Source organism: Garra rufa, chromosome 9 (genome assembly GCF_049309525.1).
Source record: "Garra rufa chromosome 9, GarRuf1.0, whole genome shotgun sequence".
Taxonomy (NCBI): domain Eukaryota; kingdom Metazoa; phylum Chordata; class Actinopteri; order Cypriniformes; family Cyprinidae; genus Garra; species Garra rufa.
This window is the reverse complement of record NC_133369.1, coordinates 47,087,272-47,109,415: the sequence shown is the minus strand read 5'-3', so window position 1 is coordinate 47,109,415 and position 22,144 is coordinate 47,087,272. Positions and strand designations below refer to the sequence as shown.

At 36.7% G+C, this 22,144-nt stretch overlaps 1 protein-coding gene across 1 annotated transcript in view; it reads left to right on the top strand.

Annotated features, from left to right (window-relative positions):
- The window catches only part of ascc3 (activating signal cointegrator 1 complex subunit 3), a 299,957-nt gene that overhangs the window by 154,609 nt on the left and 123,204 nt on the right, over positions 1-22,144 (top strand). Inside the window, exon 10 of the mRNA XM_073847875.1 lies at positions 9,960-10,124. Within this exon, the coding sequence (XP_073703976.1) occupies positions 9,960-10,124 (165 nt within the window). The remainder of the gene's footprint in view (positions 1-9,959; positions 10,125-22,144) is intronic.

The window sequence follows — 22,144 nt, the reverse complement described above, 5'->3', positions numbered from 1 at the left end:
AGTGTCTCGCTGTCGGTGCTTGTAATGATTTTTGCATCTTTCAGACAGTTTTAAATGCTTCCACACTGCTGACATGTTTGCTGTATTAGTGCGCGCCACTATTTGATCGCGTCACGTCATTGTTCGGTATAATTTATTCACCCTTTTCGCTTACCGAACATTCAGTGCATACCTACTTCTGTCCACCACTTGCCGTGTGAAAGGGCCTTTAAATGGTCTTCAGACAGAGCGTGAACACAAGCACGGGACCGTTTGATAGCAGCTGCCTATCAGCATGCCACCGTCTGATCCGCACCGCACTCGAAACATAAATATTATTCCACCCGTTACATAAATTTTAGAGGTTCATCTGTCGGGTACCGTGTCTGCAGTAATTGCCGTTTTAGCGTACAATAAAAAGCCTGCTTTGTGCCATATGTGTTCGTTTAATCTCAATGCCAAAAAGGTTGACTGTAGAGCGATACCGTCATAGAAGATTGACATTATCATACTCTAGGGGTTTGGTGTGCTGTCGAAAACAAAGTCGGCATATATGAAGTAAAATAAGTCGTTTTTTTGTACCCTCCTGGCTTTGTATTGTAATTAAAATGAGCACTTTAGCTCTGCTACCTGTTTGCCAGCGCTTCCATTTAGATTAGCGGCGGTCTAATTAACGGCAGACGTGCATTTTCCGTTCCAAAGCCAGTCTCTAATGGCTGGGCAGATTGATTTAAATGCAAACGAGAGAGGATTTAATGAACTGCTTTTACTGAAAGTGTTTAATAGGAATTTCAACACTCACAGACAGGTTGGTAAACAGCTCTCCGACCATTAATTATGCATTGTTGTATATTTCTTCTGTAAAATGTTGGTTAATGGTGTCAAAATAATCATATTTTGTGTCTTGAATGATTACGCTCTTGAAGATGCCTGACATCAATGGAAAATCTTCTTGTAGATTTGTGTAATTTAGTTGTCACCAAACCACAACTGGCTCATCATGTGGGCGGCACATCTATGGGTAGTCATTAAACTTTTTGTGTGTTTGGCTAATTAATTTAAAGTCTCACGTAAGCACAAGAGAGCTAGACGAATAGTCTACAGGCTCATTTTTTTCCTGTAATGAATGGTTTCCCAACTCTTAGATTACATACACGACTAGACAGTGACACTAGCATCTCCTTCAGAATTGTTGCCCAAATGCCTCTCTGTGTTCTAACATCCCACTGCATAACAACAGCGAGACAGTGAAACTGCAAGCCTCCCTCACACAGCGGCAGAACATGACTGCCATTCCTGTTTGGAGTATGATAAATACACATGTTAAAACACAGTTAGCTTCCTGAACCAAATTCTATAACCGAAGATACTACCACATTACCAAATTTTAAGAGAGCATCTAAGGGCTTTACAGTGCACTCGCATTTGTGACTGAAAACTACTACGTGCAACTATGAAAAAATATTTAGGAGCGACTTACCCGATCAGCATATTTGTGTTTGCGCTGAGGGGAGCTTCAAAGGTTTCTATGTGTGTTTGCAACATTGAGTAATGTATCATGGACATATCTCACAAATCCTTTCATAAACAAAGTGTAGAGAGAGTAGCCATTATCCCTTAATGCAGCGGTTCCCAATTCCAGTCCTCGCGCCCCACCGCTCTGCACATTTTGCATGTCTCTCTTAGTTAACACACCTGATTCAGATAACCAGCTCATTAGAAGTGAGGTCCGTGCAGGAACTGCGATCCGATTGACATGGTCCCTGCAAAGTGTTCATTGCTCCCTGCTCCCTAAGCGGGGGAAATGTGTTTACTATACTTCGAAACATTCATTCACATATTTGCGCTACACCACCGCATGTAGCGTCTTCACACACAGATGAAACTTACTAGAGAAGTGTGACATAAGTGCATTTAAATTTACGTCTCGCACGCTTTAATGACCTTCAAATTGAACACATACGCTCGCTTCGAACTAATGAATAATGGCGGAATATCCTGTGATGTCCACTTCGAAGGGCAGTAACGTTGGAATAGAACAAACGTCGGAAGCGATGCGTGAAACACACAAAATGTGCAGAGCGGTGGGTCGCGAGGACTGGAATTGGGTACCGCTGCCTTAATGAATCAGCCGTTTGAACAAATCAAATTAATGATATGATTCAGTAATTAAATTAGTGTCTTGCTGCCTCCTACTGGCAGATTTAGTTTCATTTTAAATCCTCTTTTCAGCTATTTAAATCATTTAATATTTCTGTATTCAACATTTTATATTTAAAACATTAATCTCAACATTAATTTATGAATTTGATTGCACTCATGCCACCTCTGAGCCTCATTAAACTTATGAAAATACACCTACAAGCCATTATTGTGTTCTTCTGTGCCACCCCTGTAGTACAAATTAATGTTGTTAATACTGATTTCAATTGATTGGTAACGTATTCTTCTTATTCTGTTGTTTTATTTAGAAATGTTAAAAGCTTATAAAATACTTTTTTTTTTTTTTACAGAAATGTGACATAAAATATGACATACTTTTAATAAAGTTAGAAAAATGCCATTACAAAGGTAAAAAACAAATTCCCATTTAATTCACTTTAAGGAGTCAAATATCACCGTTATCAGATTTTTTTGATTATTGATTAGAAGGTGCTTCTAAAATTTTGACTGTGCTCCTAAACTTCTTTAAGTTAGGAGCACAAGTGCTCTTACAAAGAAAAAAAAGCGTAGAGCCCTGATGGATTTATTGCATTTTAGGAACAATTTTTTTTTTATTTTTTTTTTATAATATATCTTTGAAAATAAAAATCTGGATTTGAATTTTTTATGTTATTATAACCTAAAGATACTATGTGAAAGTTTGAAACTAAAAATAGTGGTTTTCATCCTGCCGCTTTCTTGGTAAAGAAAACACATTTTTACTTAAATTAATCCAAATGGATTTATAGCTTAGATTTTTCCCCCTTTTCTATACTATGGAAGTCAATAGGGACCAGCAAGGGTGAGTAAGCAATGACAGAATTTTCGTTTTGGGTGAATTATTGCTTTACAAAAAAAAAAAAAAGGTTAATATTGGGCACAAGTTTAGACACATTTTAGTCACTTTATGACCAGTTGTTGTGTCTGTTTTTAGTCAGGTCAGCAGGAATAGTTTGAAAAAACCAAGCAGAATCAGCCATTGTGTATGCTGAGCAATGCACAGACTGACAGCCTGTCTAGAATGCTGTGAACACAGACAACTAGAGTGATATAAACAGGAAAAATGTTCTAGTTCTGTTGTACTTAATATCTGCATCGTCTGTCAGTCATTCAGTCAAACGCTGAACAAATGTTTTGTTCAAATTGAATAAAAGCAGCAAGCTTCTTTCTAAATCATTAAATCTTAAATCTGAACTGTTGTTATCTGTCAACACACAAGAGAAACCTGGTTTTCTTCCAACCTCACTGATAGACAATATTTTATTTCTATCAAGAAGTACAAATGCCGTCCTGCTTCGCTAACTCAAGGTGTCCCCCAAGGTTCGGTTCTTGGTTTTTCTTTTTTTGCTCAACCTATAAGCATGTTCATATCATTAGTTGTCATGATCTCAGTTAGCACTGCTTTGCTACACAGATACACAACTTAGATACACTGACATCCTTCAGTTTTGTACTTTAACATCTTGTATGCATTATGTAAATCTTAAAACATATATCGCGATTTTAGCCCTTAGAAGACATTGAAATTTGCATTTATAGTAACAGAACTGTCTCCAAACCTTTCAAAACAATCATGAATCTGAGTATCCATTCTGAAGTCTACATCAGGTTCATCACACAAAAATCATCCTCACCAAATCAAAAATCTCTCTTTGAGCCAAAGCTCAAAACATTGTTTCATCCAAAAGATGCAGAATTGCACCTTGCTGTATCTGACCCACTGCATCCCTACATTTTTTTTCATTCATCATTCCTCATTCCTTATTTCAGATTGCTTTCTGTTTGATTTCTGTTGTACTATGTTTGGAAATCTCTGTAATGGCATCTGAACTTTGAAAAGTGATTTTCAAAAAATCCTTTCCACTCCTTGTTGCTGGCTGCCTCTTTATTTTGTCTCTATCTCTTTTTTTTCTCCTTTCTCTTGGCTGTCTTGTTGTTTAGTAATTTGTAGCTTGATGGTTGATTGACTGTACATTGATTGTAGCAGCCTTACTCATTTATACAGACATTATTGGATCTGCCCTGTGTCCTGCTAAATGTTCGTTGCAATTTGCAAGTCACACTATTTAGTAAATGCGGTTGTCAGTCCCAAACACTGCATCATTGTGTTTCAGAGCAAGCATGTCTCCTTTCTATGTAAATTAGACAATGTAGATTGCACCTATAAAGAATGATGGAGAAGATCATTATAAATAGACATACAGCGCCTTGCAAAAGTATTCATACACCTGCATTTTTTTTCACATCTTGTTTTGTTGCAGTATTATGTTAAACTACTTTAAATTAGTTTTTCCCCCACATCAATTTACACTCCATACACCATAATAATGACAAAGCAAAAACCAGATTTGCAAATGTTACAAATTTATTCAAAAATAAAACACTGAAATAAGTACATTGCAAAAGTATTCATACCCTTATCTCAGTACATAGTTGAAGCACCTTTACAGCCTCAAGTCTTTTTGGGTATGATGTGACAAGCTTTGCACATCTGCATTTGGCAATTATCTGCCATTCTTTGCCTCACCTTTTCACCTCTCAAGCTCTGTCAGCTTGGATGGGGGCTGGCAGACATTTTCTAGAGTCCTAGTTGTTCCAGTCGTCTTCCATTATGGATAATGGAGGCTACATGCTTCTGTGAACCTTCAATGCAACAGATTTTTTTCTGAACTTTTCCCTAGATCACTGCCTTAACGCAAGTCTGTCACTGAGCTCTACAGGCAGTTATCTTGACCTCAGGACTTGGTTTTTGCTCTGATATGCATTTTCAGCTGTTAGACCTTTTCTGAGAGGTGTGTGCCTTTCTAAACCATACTCATTGCCACAGTTTAACTCCACTCGAAGTGTAGTAACATCTAGAAGCAATATGAACGCTCCTGAGCTAAATTTCGAGTGTCCCAGATAAGGGTATGAATACTTATGCAACGGGATCTTTTCAGTTTTTTATTTTTAATAAATTTGCACAATGTTAAAAAACTATTTTTTGCTTTGCCATTATGGAGTAGGGAGTGTAGATTGATGTGGGGAGAAAAAAAAAAAGTAATTTAAAGTAGTTTAACATAAGGCAGCAACATAACAAAATGTGAAAAAAAAATGAAGCGGTATGAATAATTTTGCAAGGCACTGTATGTGGGCCGAATTTAATACAGTTATGCATTTTACATGCATTTTAGTACAGTATGTTTTAGTAGTGTTTTAGTATGTGAGTTAAAATTCTGGGTTTTGTGATGTGAAAATTGCATTCAGCACAGATGCTGTGTTTGATTTGTTCATAAAACCTCTCATAAATTTGATGAGTTGTCTGAATTGGATGCATTATTATATAAAAGAAGACGAGGACATCATAGGGGAGCAGTAATTGTAGTATGGGAGTGCATCTTTTAGTGCAAAATTGCATTATATTTTTGAAACGGCATTGCATTCTTTGATCATAATATGGCTGTGTGAAGCCATCGTCACACCACAGGACTCCCACAAGATGATTTTGAAAACTCTATGGTGTAACAGGAAGCATTAGAGGATCTATGTTAAAAGGATTTCCTAGCTTCTTCCAAATTTAAAATCATCCATATGTAGGAAACCTGGTTTTGTGTTCCTTACTCCAGGTGATCATTGATACAAGAGTATTTCAAATGTCAGCCTTGATGAACAGGTTTTTGTACTCAAAACTAATGACTTATACTTTATGAGTGTAGAATGCATTTTATAGTGCTAAATATGGCCACATTGCAGTGCATATTCATTATTACATTTTCTCCCATGTTGAGAATGACTTGAGTCCACCTGTTCTTAGTGAACGGAAGCACAATGGAAGTTGTCTTTCACTTCATACTGTGTGATAGACATTCTGCACTGGATACTCGTTGTTTACATTATGCTTAGAATTTTAATGTGGGGTTTTAGTCATTTACAGAGATGAAGATCGGTTTTCAGTGTATGTAGTCACTTTTTTTCCTTCTATGAACGAAATACACAAAGACAGATTATGTGAATGTAGCCTAACACCCTTTTGTACGTCGGGCACATTTTTTGAGGTGATGTGATGCATTGGCCTGAGGCTCTGGTACATCAAAGCAAACCCTACTAAAAGATCACCTCAGTGATTAGGTTGTCAATTTTTCTTGCAAATACGCCAGCAACAGAATAGGATGCTCATCTACAGTATTGTTAAACTGTATCAGTATCAACTTTATCATTGTATATGCAACTAGTTCACATTGACGCTAATGTGACCAATCTTTATGACTTCATTTGTCACTTGATTTAGTCCATTTAAACTGCTTTTTGTATTTTCTGTGATTATTTATTTAATTTGGAACTGGAATTGAACTAGTATTGTAAGTAGGTTGCTGAGGACCACACAATCTGAAGACTTAACATCAAGTGGCAAGAATACTAGTGAACAAACCAAATTAACTATATATTGGGAACAGTAAAGATTTTGTCTGAAACATAAGTCATTAGAGATATAGAAACTCCTTTATGTTCAGGAGATGAGTGCAGTTTACAATCAAAAATGGATCCGTAAGAATGATAGCCTTTTCTGTTTGTTTGTCTGATGATGGTGGAAGCACTGACGCCGAGATATTTCTATACCTTAAGCTCTCATTTACTTTTTTTAAAAACAAACCACATGTAATTCTCTCGAGGGAGATATAAAGGACATTTTTCTTAAGAGTTAGCTCCTCGCAGACCTAGTTTCCACCAGTCATTTGTAAAGCTATTGTTAATGCAAAACAAAAAAGTTATCCAAGTGAAAGGGGAAAGAGATACAGTGTACGAAACACACATATATTATCATTAGATGAATGTTGGCCATATGGGGAATGTCTGAAAATGGTAGAAATCTCATAAAATGTTCCTACAGTTATCCAGATGGTAGAGGCATCTCATTCACTTGAGTATGTGTCGGCCTTGCACGACTTTTAATAGTTGAAATTCCAGAAAATCGTTTAGCGTGTATAGAACAATTTCACCCCTCACATTTCAGCAACCATTTTAGTATATCTTCTCAAGGGACAATACTATAGAAATGAAACTTGTATACAAGCACAGCTTGTATAGCAGTATAGATTTACTGTCCTCTCAAAATAACTCAACATACAGCAATTATTGTCAAAATAGCTAGCAACAAAAGTGACTACACCCTAGGTGATAACAGCAGTATGTTGTTTAACCATGCAAAGCCACATGTCCTATCCATCATGTTTATGTTTTTGTCTGCTTGACAGGACCATACAAAGTTGTGTATCTTGTATTAGAGCAGTTAAAATGTGGTGCTTTAAGTACATTTCTCTCATACTGACCACTGGATGTTGAACATGGCATCTCATGGCAAAGATCTCTCTGAGGATTTGAGAATTAGAATTGTTGCTCTCCACAAAGATGGCCAAGGCTATTAGAGGTTCAGTAACACCCTGAAACCGAGTTACACTACAGTGGTCAGGGTCATACAGAGGTCTTCCAAGATGGGTTCCATTCGGAACAGGCATTGCAAGGGTCAATTAACGAAGTTGAGTCCTCTGTCTGTGTGTCAGGTGCAGAACCTGGCTTCAAAAAACAGATGCATGAGTGCTGCCAGCATTGCTTTAAAGGTTGCAGAAGTACAAGGTCAGCTTGTCAGTGCTCAGACCATACGCCGCACACTGCAGCACGTCTGTTTGCATAGGTTTTGTCCCAGAAGGAATCCTCATCTGAAGCTGGCTCACAAGAAAGCCCACAAACAGTTTGCTGAAGACAACCTGTCCAGGAGCATGAATTACTGGAACTATATTCCTGTGGTCTGATGAGACTATAACACTTAAACTTGTTTGGCTCAGATGGTGTCCAGCATGTGTGGTGATGCCCTGGTGAGGAGTACCAAGAAAATTGTGTCTTGGATACAGTCACAGCATGGTGATGGTAGCGTCATGATCTGGGGCTGCATGAGTGCTGCTGGTACTGGGGAGCTGCAGTTCGTTGAGGGAAACATGGATTCCATTGTGTACTGTGCATTCTGAAGCAGAACATGATGCCTCCTTCCAGAAACTAGGCTGAATGACAGTCCACCACCAGACACCATCAAGATGACAACTGCCTTGCTGAAGAAGATGAAGGTGAAGGTGATGGAGTGGCCAAATATGTCTCCTGACCTGAACCCTATTAAGCACCTGTGTGTCATCCTTAAGCATAAGGTGGAGAAGCACCATGTGTCTAACGTCTAGCAGCTCTGTGATGTCATTATAGAGGACTGGAAGAGGATCCCAGCAACAAACTGTGGAGCTCTGGTCAATTCCATGCTCAGGATGATTAAGGCAGTGCTAGATAACAATTTCTGCTAACACAAAATATTGGCACTTTGGACAAGTTCACTTAGGGTGTACTCACTTTTGTCGCCAGCTATTTTGACAATAATGGCTGTATCTTAGGTAATTTTCAGAGGACAGTAAATCTATACTGCTATATAAGCTGCACATCGACTATTCTAAATAGGGGTGGGAAAAAAAATCGATATTGCAATATATTGTTGTGCTCTCTGTCGCAATAAATAATCGATACACTAACGGCCAATATCGATATTTTATTACAACACAAAATTATTAATTTACCCGTCGTCAGTGTCACTGTCACTACCCAATATCTACCATTCTGTTTGCGGGGGGCGCTGTTCGAGTAAATAGGGGTAAAGTGGCAGAAGCAGCGGCCAGTGAAGAACACAAGTTATCTAACAACAACAGAGAAGAAGCGCAGAAAAAGAGAAGTGAGAAAAATGGCGGAAAATAACGAAAACCAAACAAAGACGCACCCGCTAGTTGAGCATGCTGATCAGTTTGGCCTGTTTCACACATACTCCGTCTGCAGTGCGTATGCGTTGAGTATTTTTTTCCGCACCCATGTTAACGGATTAGAGCGTTCACACTGCACGCGGTTGCTGTCCGGCAGTACGTCCCAGAAGCGGTGTGCAAGTGCATTCAAGTGCATTGAATAATACGCTGTTTATAAAACGTGTTCTGTGTGAAAGCAAAACGAGTCCGTGCTGCTGCTGCATCGCACACGGACTGCATACGCACTGCAGACGGAGTATGTGTGAAACAGGCGTTAGTGCTCCTCAAGAAGAATATGCCTTGATGAGACCACTGTCCAGGTTAACATAAAGCACTTTACAGTAACTTACTACTGACGTTTCAGTATCACGGTTTACACATGTTAGTTAATGTTCATGTTGTTTTTTTAATGTTCAGGCACTTTTATCTGTCTAGCTGTACAGCGTTTACATTTAAGACCAGGAGGCAGTGAGTTATTATGCAAATGCATATTTCTTTGCACAGTGTTGAAAATGTTGGCATTAATAAATGCTTAAGATTTCCTTATTATGGGTATTTTTTTCTTTTTCAGTCACATATATCGTGATATATCATTGATGAAATTTCTTCCAATATATTGAATATCGTAGATATCGCGAATCGTGATATTATTATCGTGGGCCACATATCGTCACAGAATTGAATCGTGAGTTACCTGTATCGTCCCACCCCTAATTCTAAAATATATCCAAGTTTCATTTCTATAGTATTGTCCCTTGAGAAGATATACTAAAGTGGTTGCTGAAACGTGAGGGGTGTACTGACTTTTGTGAGATACTGTATGTTTATGTTATGTTTAATGAACAGTTTGTATCAAAGCGACTGACGGTATACTGGAAAAATCATTTTGCTGGCAAATACCAGGACAAGCTGCTGATAATTTCACAGCACATGTTTGCAAGGCCTTAATCATCTAATGACTGTATTGTGTTGTAGATGTTGGTGACGACTCCAGAGAAGTGGGATGTGGTGACCAGGAAGAGTGTGGGGGACGTGGCTTTGTCTCAGATCGTCCGACTGCTCATCCTGGATGAAGTTCATCTTCTTCATGAGGATAGAGGGCCAGTTCTGGAGAGCCTGGTGGCCCGGACGCTGCGTCAGGTAACACATTTAGATGTAGCACTCACCGTGGGATAACTTGAGGAAAAGTCAATTATTCTACATTTTTTGCATCTATAAATTTGAGTTGGTATGATACACTACCATTCATTTTTCCATAATTAATACTTTTTTTTTTTTTTTTCAAGAATGATACATTGAATAGATGAAAGGTGGCAATGGTCTTTTATAGTGTTACAAAAATAAGTAATTAATTAATTTGTTAACAATATGTGTTCGTCAGTAAGACCTAAAAAAAATTTTTTTCAGTTTCTACAAAAATATTTCTCCAGCTAAATAAGGAATTTTGAGCAGCAAATCAGCATATTAGAATGCCAATCAGGACTGGTAATGGCTGCTGAATTTTTTATATTTTTTTTATTTATAAAATAAAATGTAAATGTTTTAAACTTTTTTTAATATAGTACTATTTTACAATATACATTTTTACTACATTGTTGCTAAAATATAAATAAATGCAGCCCCTATGAGCATGAGAGACTTTCAAAAACATATTACTGACCCTGAACGTTGTATTAATATATATTTTCAGAATATTTTTTTAGCTGTAACAAGTAAGTTGAACTGTGCTACCGTTGCACTTTTTTTAGCTGAAACTGGATTTGTAACTGTCCAAGGGCAATCCATTTCATTTTCCCACTTTAAAGGTTATGCAAGTCACTCAGAATGATGACAATGTGGACACTCACAAGAAGAATATTTTTGCATCATCTTCCAAGTGAAATATTAATATTGATTCAGTTCTACTGGAGTTTGACTGAGAGGCAGGCTTGCAATTAAAACAGTTTCTAATATTTATGTTCATCTTTGTGTTAATATTCTGTTTAAGGTGGTTTACTTGTCGATAATGTCCTGTTAATTAATATTCACTAATTAGTTTGTATGTAAATTAAATCTAAATGTCTCTGATAAATGAAATGTGTACATTTCATGTTCTTTCTCTTTTAATATCTCAGTATTGGTTATTACAGCAGCATAAAGTTTATTTTAGACTTTATTAGCTCCAGAAGTGTGTGTATTGTGCATGCACAAGGGGCAAATAAAAATGTATAGTCTGCGTAAGGTGACATTATGTCCAATCTGGTCTTCGACCTAAAAATAAATCTATGTGAAAAGGTTTTTTTTCATCAGCAGTACAGTAAGGCAGATTTTTTTTGCTCACATCTGACACAGATCAGAATTTGTTGCACAATGGTTAAACACAAAAATCAGATTTTTTCTGATCCGATCTGAGGCACTTCCAGATGTGGTTCTGTGGACTGTGGTTTCCCTCAGATCTTCAAGCCACCACAATGCGGAGTTGACACTTTCGTGCATAAAGATAGTGTTTTAGTGTTACTTTAGAGATGAGAACTTTATACATAGGTAAGAAATTATGAAAAATTCAGGAGCTGGTTTTCAACCCCTGTCTTGTGAATGTTATCAACACATCAGCTTCGCTATCAAAAGCTACATTATATCTCTCAGCAATGATGTGATAAGATTTTGTAATTAACCCAACAAGCTTCACTATTAGGCTACTTGCTCACATGTTCTCTCTCTCTCTCTCTCTTTTGTTAATTCGTTCGAATTCATTCAAACAATAGAATCTCAATGCGATATTTTATTTTACTTAAGAATTCTACATCTAACAAGCTGTGGATAAAATAACAATTGAAAAATATAGCTGCAAGCAGCGATTACTGGAGTTTGAGGGCTTTAAGGCATTTAAGTGAATATGAAAAAAGACATTATTTAGCAAGCTTGTAACCACCTAAATGAATGATTTAACCCTCCTGTTATCCTTGGGGTCAATTTGACCCCATTCAATGTTTAACGTATGTACATATATAATTGACTTTTTTTTTTTTTGCTTCAGATTGAATGACTTTTCCTAATTTAATGGGGAAAACTTGGTAAACATAAAACTAACATGATATTATTTGTTCAATGCCCTGTACACATTTTTGTTACATCGGTGTTCTTTGGGGTCAATTTGACCCCAGGTTCTTTTAGCTGTATAAAACATAAGAAATATAAAAAATTTACACACATTTGTTTTGGGTGATATTGAGGTCACTATAACATGCTATGATTTTATAATATGCACTATAATTTTATATGTTAAGTATAATAAAAATAAAAAATAAAACTAACACAACCATACCTGTAGTATTGCGAGAACCACTGTCAGTTGAATTGCTCTCTCAATCGAAAATGGCCTCTACGCAAAGGTTTTCTGTCAGTGAGATTTTGTCACAGGTTTTTGACAGTGAAAGTTGGGGGGTGTTTCAGAGTGTTGTTAAGTAGTCAACAAAGACATCAATTACCTGACACTAACCTTTTAGCAAAAAAATATCATATTCTAGAGGTTTTAAATTTGGGGTCAAATTGACCCCAGTGGGAAAAAGGTGTTAGCGGATTTTAGGGTAACAGGAGGGTTAAAAAAGCATTTTTTGGGAAATCCAGGTAATTTACCATAGAAATTTGAAGGGATAATCAACGGTTTGCCGTGCATTAAAATATTTTAAATGCACGACGCCTCTGCAAAGTGCATTTAAAATCATTTAATGCATGGCAAGCCATTGATTATCCCACTTATTCCATGGTCAGTTGCAAAAGCGCAGTATTTGAAAGAATGGGTTAAAATGACAGTTATTTTCATCAGTTACAGCACATTATCTCACAGAGATGAAATACTGCAAAGAGAGAGAGAAAACAGCGGTTTTGCCACCTTATTGCTGAGGAATGTAATGCGGCGATCGTATCTAGGCTATTTTATTAATAAGAATCACAGTGCTCTGTGTGTGTTTGTGTGTATTAATTAAAGTAGCGCATTAACATAGAACGGTGATTAAACTGACTTGGAACTATCTGTGCATCAAACGGTTTTACTGCATACCTCCCAGCCAATCAGAATCCAGTATCCAGACATTCCATGGAATAAGTAAGGAATAATTGACGACGGGCCGTTGAATTCTTAGAAAAGTGGTGATGTGGCCACGACGCAAAGCAGAGTTATTATTTTCGTAGTATTCAAAGGACTGAAGTCAATTATTCCACTTATACTATGGTTACCACACCTCAAGACATCGATAAGATGATATATTTTAGGACATTTGTCAATTTTTTTGCTCTTAAAATGCTATTGTGAGAATTAATTTCTTACGCAGCTCATCCAATGCCGTCGTTACTAATTCCAAAGCGTCATTTTAGACCTAGCAACGACTTTTGAGCGTTTGACAGCAAACTAATGCAGTTGTACTTTCCGTACATAATGAAACTTAATTTTGTGGCAAAAACATGAAAATAATCTGTCGTTTCTATCCTGTGGTTTACTGTATTTATTTGTTTGGCCACTTTCATTGTGGGTTTTAAATATTTTGCTGTTTTGGGCTGTAAGGACCTTTGAAATAACTGAAATCGTGTGGCGAAGCGATATAGGCGTAATGCTGTCAAGTGCTGCCTGGAACTACGTTCTCCGTGCGTTTCCCTGAAAATAATGCACACCATTAGAATGTTCGTCAGCCAATCAGATTCAAGCATTCAACAGCCCTGTAGTATAATATGTTTTTTTTAACAGTTATGACTGTTACGGCACCAGCTGTGGTCCAATCTCATTAAAACTTTGCATGCTTGTTTACAATCACCTGTTGCCAGGTGACTTTGCCACGAATCACCAGGTTTCATGAAGTTTTCAGTTTTCTTTTAGGCTTTATAGGATTTTGGGTCAATTTGGACAGGACCCTTTTCTAAACGACAGCAGTGGTTCTAGAGGCAAAGTTGTCCGGAATGAGGAGTTCTATCATATGATATGAATATCACAGGCTTGTGCACAATTCAGAATTGAATTGAGAATGACTGCTAAATTCCAGTTCAGTTCTTGAACTTGAATTGAATTTGAATTGATGTCAAAAACAGGATCTAGAATTACAATTCGAATTTGAATTAAATGAAGCAGAATTGCAATTCAATACAAATTCAAAGAAATTCATATACATAAGTTAAGTGTTTAACAATGAAGCTTTACAATATATGTCAGATATGATTTCATTACATATTCTATAAATTATATTAGTTTGAACTACTTGTACAGATTACATTGTGTTGTTTGATTAATTTGAAATGAAAATACCATTTTGAACAAAACTAATCAAACATTGAGGGAGTAATTTATTTCAAGAATTTGATCATTATCTATATGTTGGAGCAAAATGTATGCAGGGTTGAGGAGGGTTATGTGTAATGAAATTATGCTATTAAATTACAAAATTAATGTAATTGTATGTGAGATTCAACACATTCTTTCTGTTGTATGACTGTGTGGAATGTCTTTGAATTGCCATGAATTAAATTCCACTTCCTGTCATTCCAACTCCAATTCAAATTCAACTTCCTGTGGGGCTGAGTCAATTCAATTCAAATTCCAACTCATGAATTGAATGGCGGCCAATTCTGAAATTCTGAATTGTGCACAAGCCTGGAATATCATGTGTATGTGCAAAAAAACATTTAATGTACAATTGTTTTACGCCCTTGAAAAATGACAATTTCTTTAAAATTTCTCACAGACCTTTGTGGCACTTTGTTCCCCCCCCCCCCTTATAGCGCCACCAAGTGGCCAAGCTCTGCGATTTTGTTCCTGTGGCCTCAGATTGAGCTTTTACATATGTGACATAAGTGTAAATTTGTCGAAATTGAGATTCTTACGTCATCTGAAAGCTGAGTAAATAACCTTTCCATTGATATTGTTTGTTAAAATAGTACAATGTTTGTCTGAGATACAACTATTTGAAAACCTGGAATCTGAGGGTGCAAAAAAAATCTAAATATTGAGAAAATCGCTGTAAAAGTTGTCAAAATGAAGTTCTTAGCAATGTATATTACTAATCAAAAATCAAGTTTTTATATTTATGGTAGAAAATGTACAAAATATCTTCATGGAACATGATCTTTACTTGATATCCTAATGATTTTTGGCATAAAAGAAAAATCGTTAATTTTGACCCATACAATGCATTTTTGGCTATTGCTACAAATATACCCGTGCTACTTAAAGGGATAGTTCACCCAAAAATTATAATGTGATGTTTATTTGCTTACTCCCAGGGCATCCAAGATGTAGGTGACTTTGTTTCCTCAGCAGAACACAAACAAAGATTTTTTAACAAAAACCGGTGTAGTCTGTCAGTCAAATAATGGCAGTCAATGGTTACCAAATCTTTAGAGGAAAGAAAAACATACACAGACAAATCCAAATTACACCCTGCGGCTCGTGACGATACACTGATGTCCTAAGACACGAAACGATCGGTTTTTGTGAGAAACTGAACAGTATTTATATCATTTTTTTACCTTTGATACACAGCCAAGTCCATCTCTCCTGAGCACGAGTTTAGCTTTCGGCTCGTTACATGTGAACGTGCTCTGGCGTAGTATACGCAAACGCCGGAAGTGATCTGTGGCGTGTATACGACACTCATTGTTTACACAGTGCACACAGACTGTGGGTATAGCGGCTATTCAAAATGGTAATTACTTGCGCTTATCCTGATTGTTCAAACCGATTTAAAGCTAAAAGATTACATTTGCTTGCGCAAACTCATCCGGGACTTTTAACCGATTTCCCCTTACGGCGTTTGCGTATACTACGCCAGAGCGCATACAAGGGTAACAAGCCGGATGCAAAGCTCGTGCTCATGACAGATGGATGTGGCTGTGTATCAAAGGTAAAAAGTGATATAAATACTGTCCAGTTTCTCACTAAAACCGATCGTTTCGTGTCTTAGGACATCAATGTAGCGTCACGAGCCGCAGGGTGTAATTTGGATTTGTCTGTGTATGTTTTTGTTTACTTTTAAAGGTTTGGTGCCCATCCACCTCTATTATTTGGCTGGCAGACTGCACTGGTTTTTGTTAAAAATCTTCGTTTGTGTTCTGCTGAGGAAACAAAGTCATCTACATCTTGGATGCCCTGGGGGTAAGCAGATAAACATCAAATTTTCATTTTTGGGTGAACTATCCCTTTAAGACTGGTTTTGTGGTCCAGGGTCACATATGACATATGTGACCCTGGACCACAAAACCAGTCATAAGGTAAAATTTTACAAAACTGAGATATATATACATCATATGAAAGCTCAATAAATAAGCTTTCTATTGATATATGGTTTGTTAGGATAGGACACTATTTGACCGAGATACATCTATTGGAATATCTGGAATCTAAGGGTGCAAAAAAATCAAAATACTGAGAAAATCACCTTTAAAGTTGTCCAAATTAAGTTCTTAACAATGCATATTACTAATCAAAAATTACATTTTGATAGGTTTACAGTAGGAATTTTACAAAAAATCTTCATGGAACATGATCTTTACTTAATTTCCTAATGATTTTTGACATAAAAGAAAAATCAATAATTTTGACCCATACAATGTATTTTTGGCTATTACTACAAATATACCCCAGTGACTTAAGACTGGTTTTGTGGTCCAGGGTCACATATGTGTTCTGAGTTTGACAAAGATATCTCATTCCATTCAGGAGTTATATACAAATTTCAGCTTCTTCCTTACAAAACAGATGTTTATCACTTACAACCCCTAATTCTGAAGCGCTATGTCTATGGCTAATTCTCTGAAAAAGAGTAAGAACTGTAATCGTTTGTTTTATATTTTTCTATATCAGGGCTGTAACAATGTACTCATTTTGCAAATCCTGCCAATGTGCATGCATTGATCTTAATTTTTTTATTTATTTATTTTTTTTTTTTTTTGCGAATCGTTTGTTTTGGTCAGTAATCAATTTAACCCTCAAGCATCCTTTGGGGCAAATTTGGGCAATATATATATATTTTTTTTAATAGCTTCCTTAATCTGAGCAGTAAAAGACTCGGTTACCTTTCTTGTTTATCACCTGAACACACAAAAATTGATTCGATTCAACAAAGTTAATTGGTTAAAAAAAAAAAAAAAAAACTCATTAAAGTGTTTACCACAAGTGGCCCTGCCCTTTTCAAGCGTTTTGATGTCCCTTTGCGACAGTGAGTCGAAAGTTCAACTTTTTTTGATAATTATTTATATTCCGATCGGGTGAAAAAACCTAGGACTAGTTCGCAAAAGAAAAAATCCAAAGTACTCGAAAATTTCACCAAGCTCACAATCAAGGATTCCAATGACATAAGACACTTGAGCCTGCGACTGACTGTTTAGAGTTATGAGTGATTTTGTACTTTTGATCGCTGTAGCGCCCCTGTCTGGCTGATTGGGCCTTGGTGTGAGTAATACCATCCCTCCAAGTTTCAAGTCTCTAAGACCTACAGTTTGGTCTGCATGATCAGTTTTACTTGGAGATTGCTGATCCTTGGCCATTATAACAATTACAATAGGGTTTCAGCGCTATGCGCTTGAACCCCTAATTACCATTATTTTCCTATCTTTATCCGTGCAGTCAGATTTTGTGCTGCAAAACATCTATGACAGCTATTGTCCATGCTGACAAATAATAAAAGCCACTTGACGTGAATTATATAAATAATTTTAATAGCACAGCCATTCAAAACCCGAGGGTGTACCATGCACATTTTAAAAGCAATCACTTTTCGGTGGAAATTAATGTAAACAGACTGGCTAAAAAACGGATATGGTCAGAAGATCAAATCTGTGGATTAAGACTTGCAGTGTAAACGAGAATAGTAGTAGCCAAGTTCACTCTTTTGTGGTCCAGTTTCTAGGTAATTTCCTTCTCTAGTAGATGCGTGAGAGAGAGTGAGTGTGTGTGTGTGTGTGTGTGTGTGTGTGTGTGTGTGTGTGTGTGTGTGTGTGTGTGTGTGTGTGTGTGTGTGTGTGTGTGTGTGTGTGATTGATAGGACCCCGCTGATGATGACTGGCAGCTGCCCTTACTAGAATCACTCTGGCCATTTGGGATATTAGTGTGATTATGCAAATCCTGACAGCCGGAGAGACGACAGCCCACATTACGGGGTGTCCCATATCCGTGTTCCGTTCTGACGAGTCGCAGTCAGGTGTCAATCACTTGCAGGAATTTACGGAATAAGCTCAAGCAAAGCTCACGTCAGCTCTGTGACAAACCGTACAGCTAAACTACCACGGTAATTTTGCCCTTCAAGACACTTTCAGAGGTTGAAGTGTCAGAAAATACAGCTTTCTCATTTACAACATGCATTTCTTCGTTAGGCGAGTTTTACTTTGAGGCTTAAAGCTGAGAGAAGCTTTCAATAGGACTGAGTGGCGAGTAAGTGAAAGGAAATGACTTCAAATGAGACTGCTGTTTACTGTGTCCACGCTCTATTCGTTTGAAGTGCTAACTGATACCAGTTCAGCGAGGCTGTGTGTGCTCTTCTCAAAGCCGAACGGAGCTTATTATCGTTCGAGATCATACCGTGCACTAGATTTTCAATGTCAGATTTAGTTTCTTTGGCTATGCGGAATGCAATCTTTGCACTTAATTTCAATTTTAAAAGCTAAAAGATAACAAGCTGTTACTTTGCTGTATGTCATGGTGACACATCGGGCAGCTGTGGTGAATTATAATATTCATTCCTTTCGGCACCCCCAGTTTTTGCTGCGTTAAAGATCTTCTGCTCTCAGGTGCTTCTGTACAAATGAACCGAAATAGAAGAAATTTGAGCTTCTTCCATACCAACTTAATGTTTATCCCTTACAACCTCTAATTCTGAAGCGTTAGTCTCTACAGTGAAATATGAAACACACAAAAGTTGACTCGATTCATCAAAGTTAAGTGGTTAAAAAATAAAAACACTCCTTAAAGGAGAAGTTCACTTTATTCACCCCCTTGTCATCCAAGATGTTCATGTCTGTTTTTCTTCAGTCATAAAGAATTTTTTTTTTTTTTTTTTTAAGGAAAACATTTCAGGATTTCTCTCCATACACTCTTAAAAATAAAGGTGCTTCACAATGCCATAGAAGAACCTTTTTTTGTTTAAATGGTTCAATGGCTTTATTTTTAAGAGTGTATAATGGACTTCAATGGTGCCCGTGAATTTGAACTTCCAATTTGCAGTTTCAAGCAGCTTCAAAGGGCTTGAATAGTCATATCAAAGTCCTCCTGCAAGATTTGTTGATGATTCCAGTCATAAAATATCTGGAACATGCTACTTGTTAGGTTTATTGTTTATCCTTTCTTATTAAAATTTGAGTTTTTTTTTTTTTGTTAGAAATATAACATAAAAATAAGCATATTTTACGTTAAAATGTGGTACTTTTAGAGGTAAATAAAACCAAAAATCACAAACAATTGCATACATTGATAGTTTTTAATTTTATCGAAGACAGTACTATGACATTTATTTATTTATTTATTTTTTAATTGGGATCACACCTGAGACCTTTGTGCCCAAATGTGTTTACAAAGGACAAATTAAAAGGGCTACTATACAAAAATCAAATTAATTGATTTTCAGTAATTACCTTCCTATATTTTAAAGTATAAAAACATTAGATTAGTTAGGGTTCCCATGGTAAACTCTGGTTTCCCATCACAGAAAACCAGGAAAATAATAGGAAATGTGAAAATAATTTTAAAACCAAGAAAAAAAAAAAAAAAAAAAAAACTAATAATAGTAATAATAATTATTATGTTTTGACGCCATGTTTTAGAGGCATGGAAAGTGCCCACAATAACAGACTAGTGTCATATTGCTCATATTTTAAAGAGTCTGTGCCATGAACTTATCATATTTTTTAATCTTTTGAAAATCCAGCATTTAGTTGATCCTCATAAGTGCTCATTGTCACAGTTGTAAACATGACTGCTTTTTTCTTCCATGAGGGAGTTTGGCATCACAGCAGCTTGTTTCCAGGCAAAATGTTAGAACACGACACACGTCTACTGAAATAATTCTACTGTAGAATTCAACCAGTCAGATGACGACTTCGAAACTCAGAAGTGTTTCTCAGAAATGTTTTCTGCCATATGCATTAGACATTGGCTGGACAGATAATTAATTCAATGCATGATTCATATGTCTTTGTATTAGTTGAGTTAATTCCAGAAATAATAGTCAACTTGCAAACCCTGTATGACAAAATTCAGTAAACAGAAAACTGAAGCTCACTTTCAACTTAACATTTTCAACTTGATTAAAACATGTGTGCTGCTGGAATTTGCAAAAAGCCAGTCTGAATGCAACTAGTGATTTCCCCCAGCTCTTGCCATTTGTACATGTTCCACGGTTTATGCATCAGACGGTCAGCAAAAAGATTCTCTTTGGGTGTGATGTCAAAAATAAATCCGTTTATTCAGATTGATTCCTGCAGTTGAAGATGACTGGTATGTTTTGTCAACTGTTCAGTGGCACTGTTAATCAGTATGTCACCATGAAAGTAACGGGAATGTTACAGCTCTAGTTAGACAGAGTAGTTAGACATCAACTACAGCATAAGAAATCCATCTGGCATGAAATTCAGAAAACTGTCAAGCAAACTGGCTGTCGTTTATACCAATGTTTCCCAACCCTGTTCCTGGAGGCACACCAACAGAACACATTTTCAAACTCTACGTAATCAAACACACCTGATTCAACTCAGCTCATTAGTAAAGACTTAAGACCTCAAATGGATGGGTCAGATAAGGGGGATATTCAAAAAGTGTGCTGTTGGTGTGCCTCCAGGAACAGGGTTTAGCCTCTTAAATACACCCCAGCGAATAGAAAGAAAAAAAAAACACTCTGAAAAACAATTGCTGTAAGACTCTAGAACTCCAGAACTTTGTTGGACAGCCTTTGAAGCTGCATTTTAACTATTTTGGAAGTTCAAACTTGGGGGCACCATATATATCCATTATATGGACAGAAATCCTGAAATGTTTTCCTCAAAAAGCATAATTTCTTTATGACTGAAGAAAGATAGACATGGACATCTTGGATGACAAGGGAGTACATTATCTGTAAATTTTTGAGTGTCATGCGCACTTCAGTATTTGTGTAGTAAACAAAATACCGCGTCTGTTCTATTCATTAATAAAGAGACTTGCAGAATTCATACATTCGTATTTATGCAGCTTAATATTTACAGATACTATTCCATATCACAATTTGATTTAAAGGGGTCCTATTATGCTTTTATGGTGTGTATGTTTGGGCATAAAAAAACATCTACAAAGTTACAAATCTCAAAGTCCACTCCAAAGGGAGATATTTAGTTTTTTAAAAATCCCTTTTCAAGAATTGCAACGAACGGCTAGTTTGGACTACAGCGTTTGTTTTCCGCACGCTATGATGTTACAACGCGGTCCATTAGAATATCATTCAAATAAATCCCGCCTACGGAAATTCTAATCGCTGACGGGTGGGGAGGGACAAGGTGGAGGATTCGCCTAACTTTAGCAATATAGCATGGACAGCCGTTTTTCGGATGCTTCAGCAAGCCGCAGGGCGGCTCGTATAAATGCGAGCATTGACTAAAATGTCCGTGGACTGCTCCGTTAGATTAATCATAGCTTCGCTAGCCTTATGCTGGAACTGGTTTCAGTCATGTAAATAATTAACCCTTGTGCGACCTTATGGACATTTTTGTCCATTTCAGTTTTGTTTTTTGTTTTAAGTGTGTCTGTGTTATAATGCCAACTGCATAAATCTTGGCTCAGGTGTGTATTTTTATTGAAATTTTAATATTTCACCCTCATTTCCTTCAAAAAATCTATTTTACCCTCCGTACAAAAAATACTCACACTCAGGACCTTAAGGACAAAAATGTCCACATTGAAACCCATTAAAACTGCTATTTTTTAACCCAGGGCCATTTGACTATAAAATGACACAATATTTGATAATAGGCATTCATTCTATCGGAAAGGCTTCAAATTTAAATTTTTTACCATTTTTTACTAGATTGTGCCATTTTTTCAAATTTGGCATATAAAAGAAATACTCGCTTTTTTGTGTTTTCTGCTTATGCATATTATAGCCTATTATAGAGTCAAATGGAAAAAATAATGCAGCTATAATTGTGTGGGTATATTGGTAAGGATGTCAAAGTGTGGT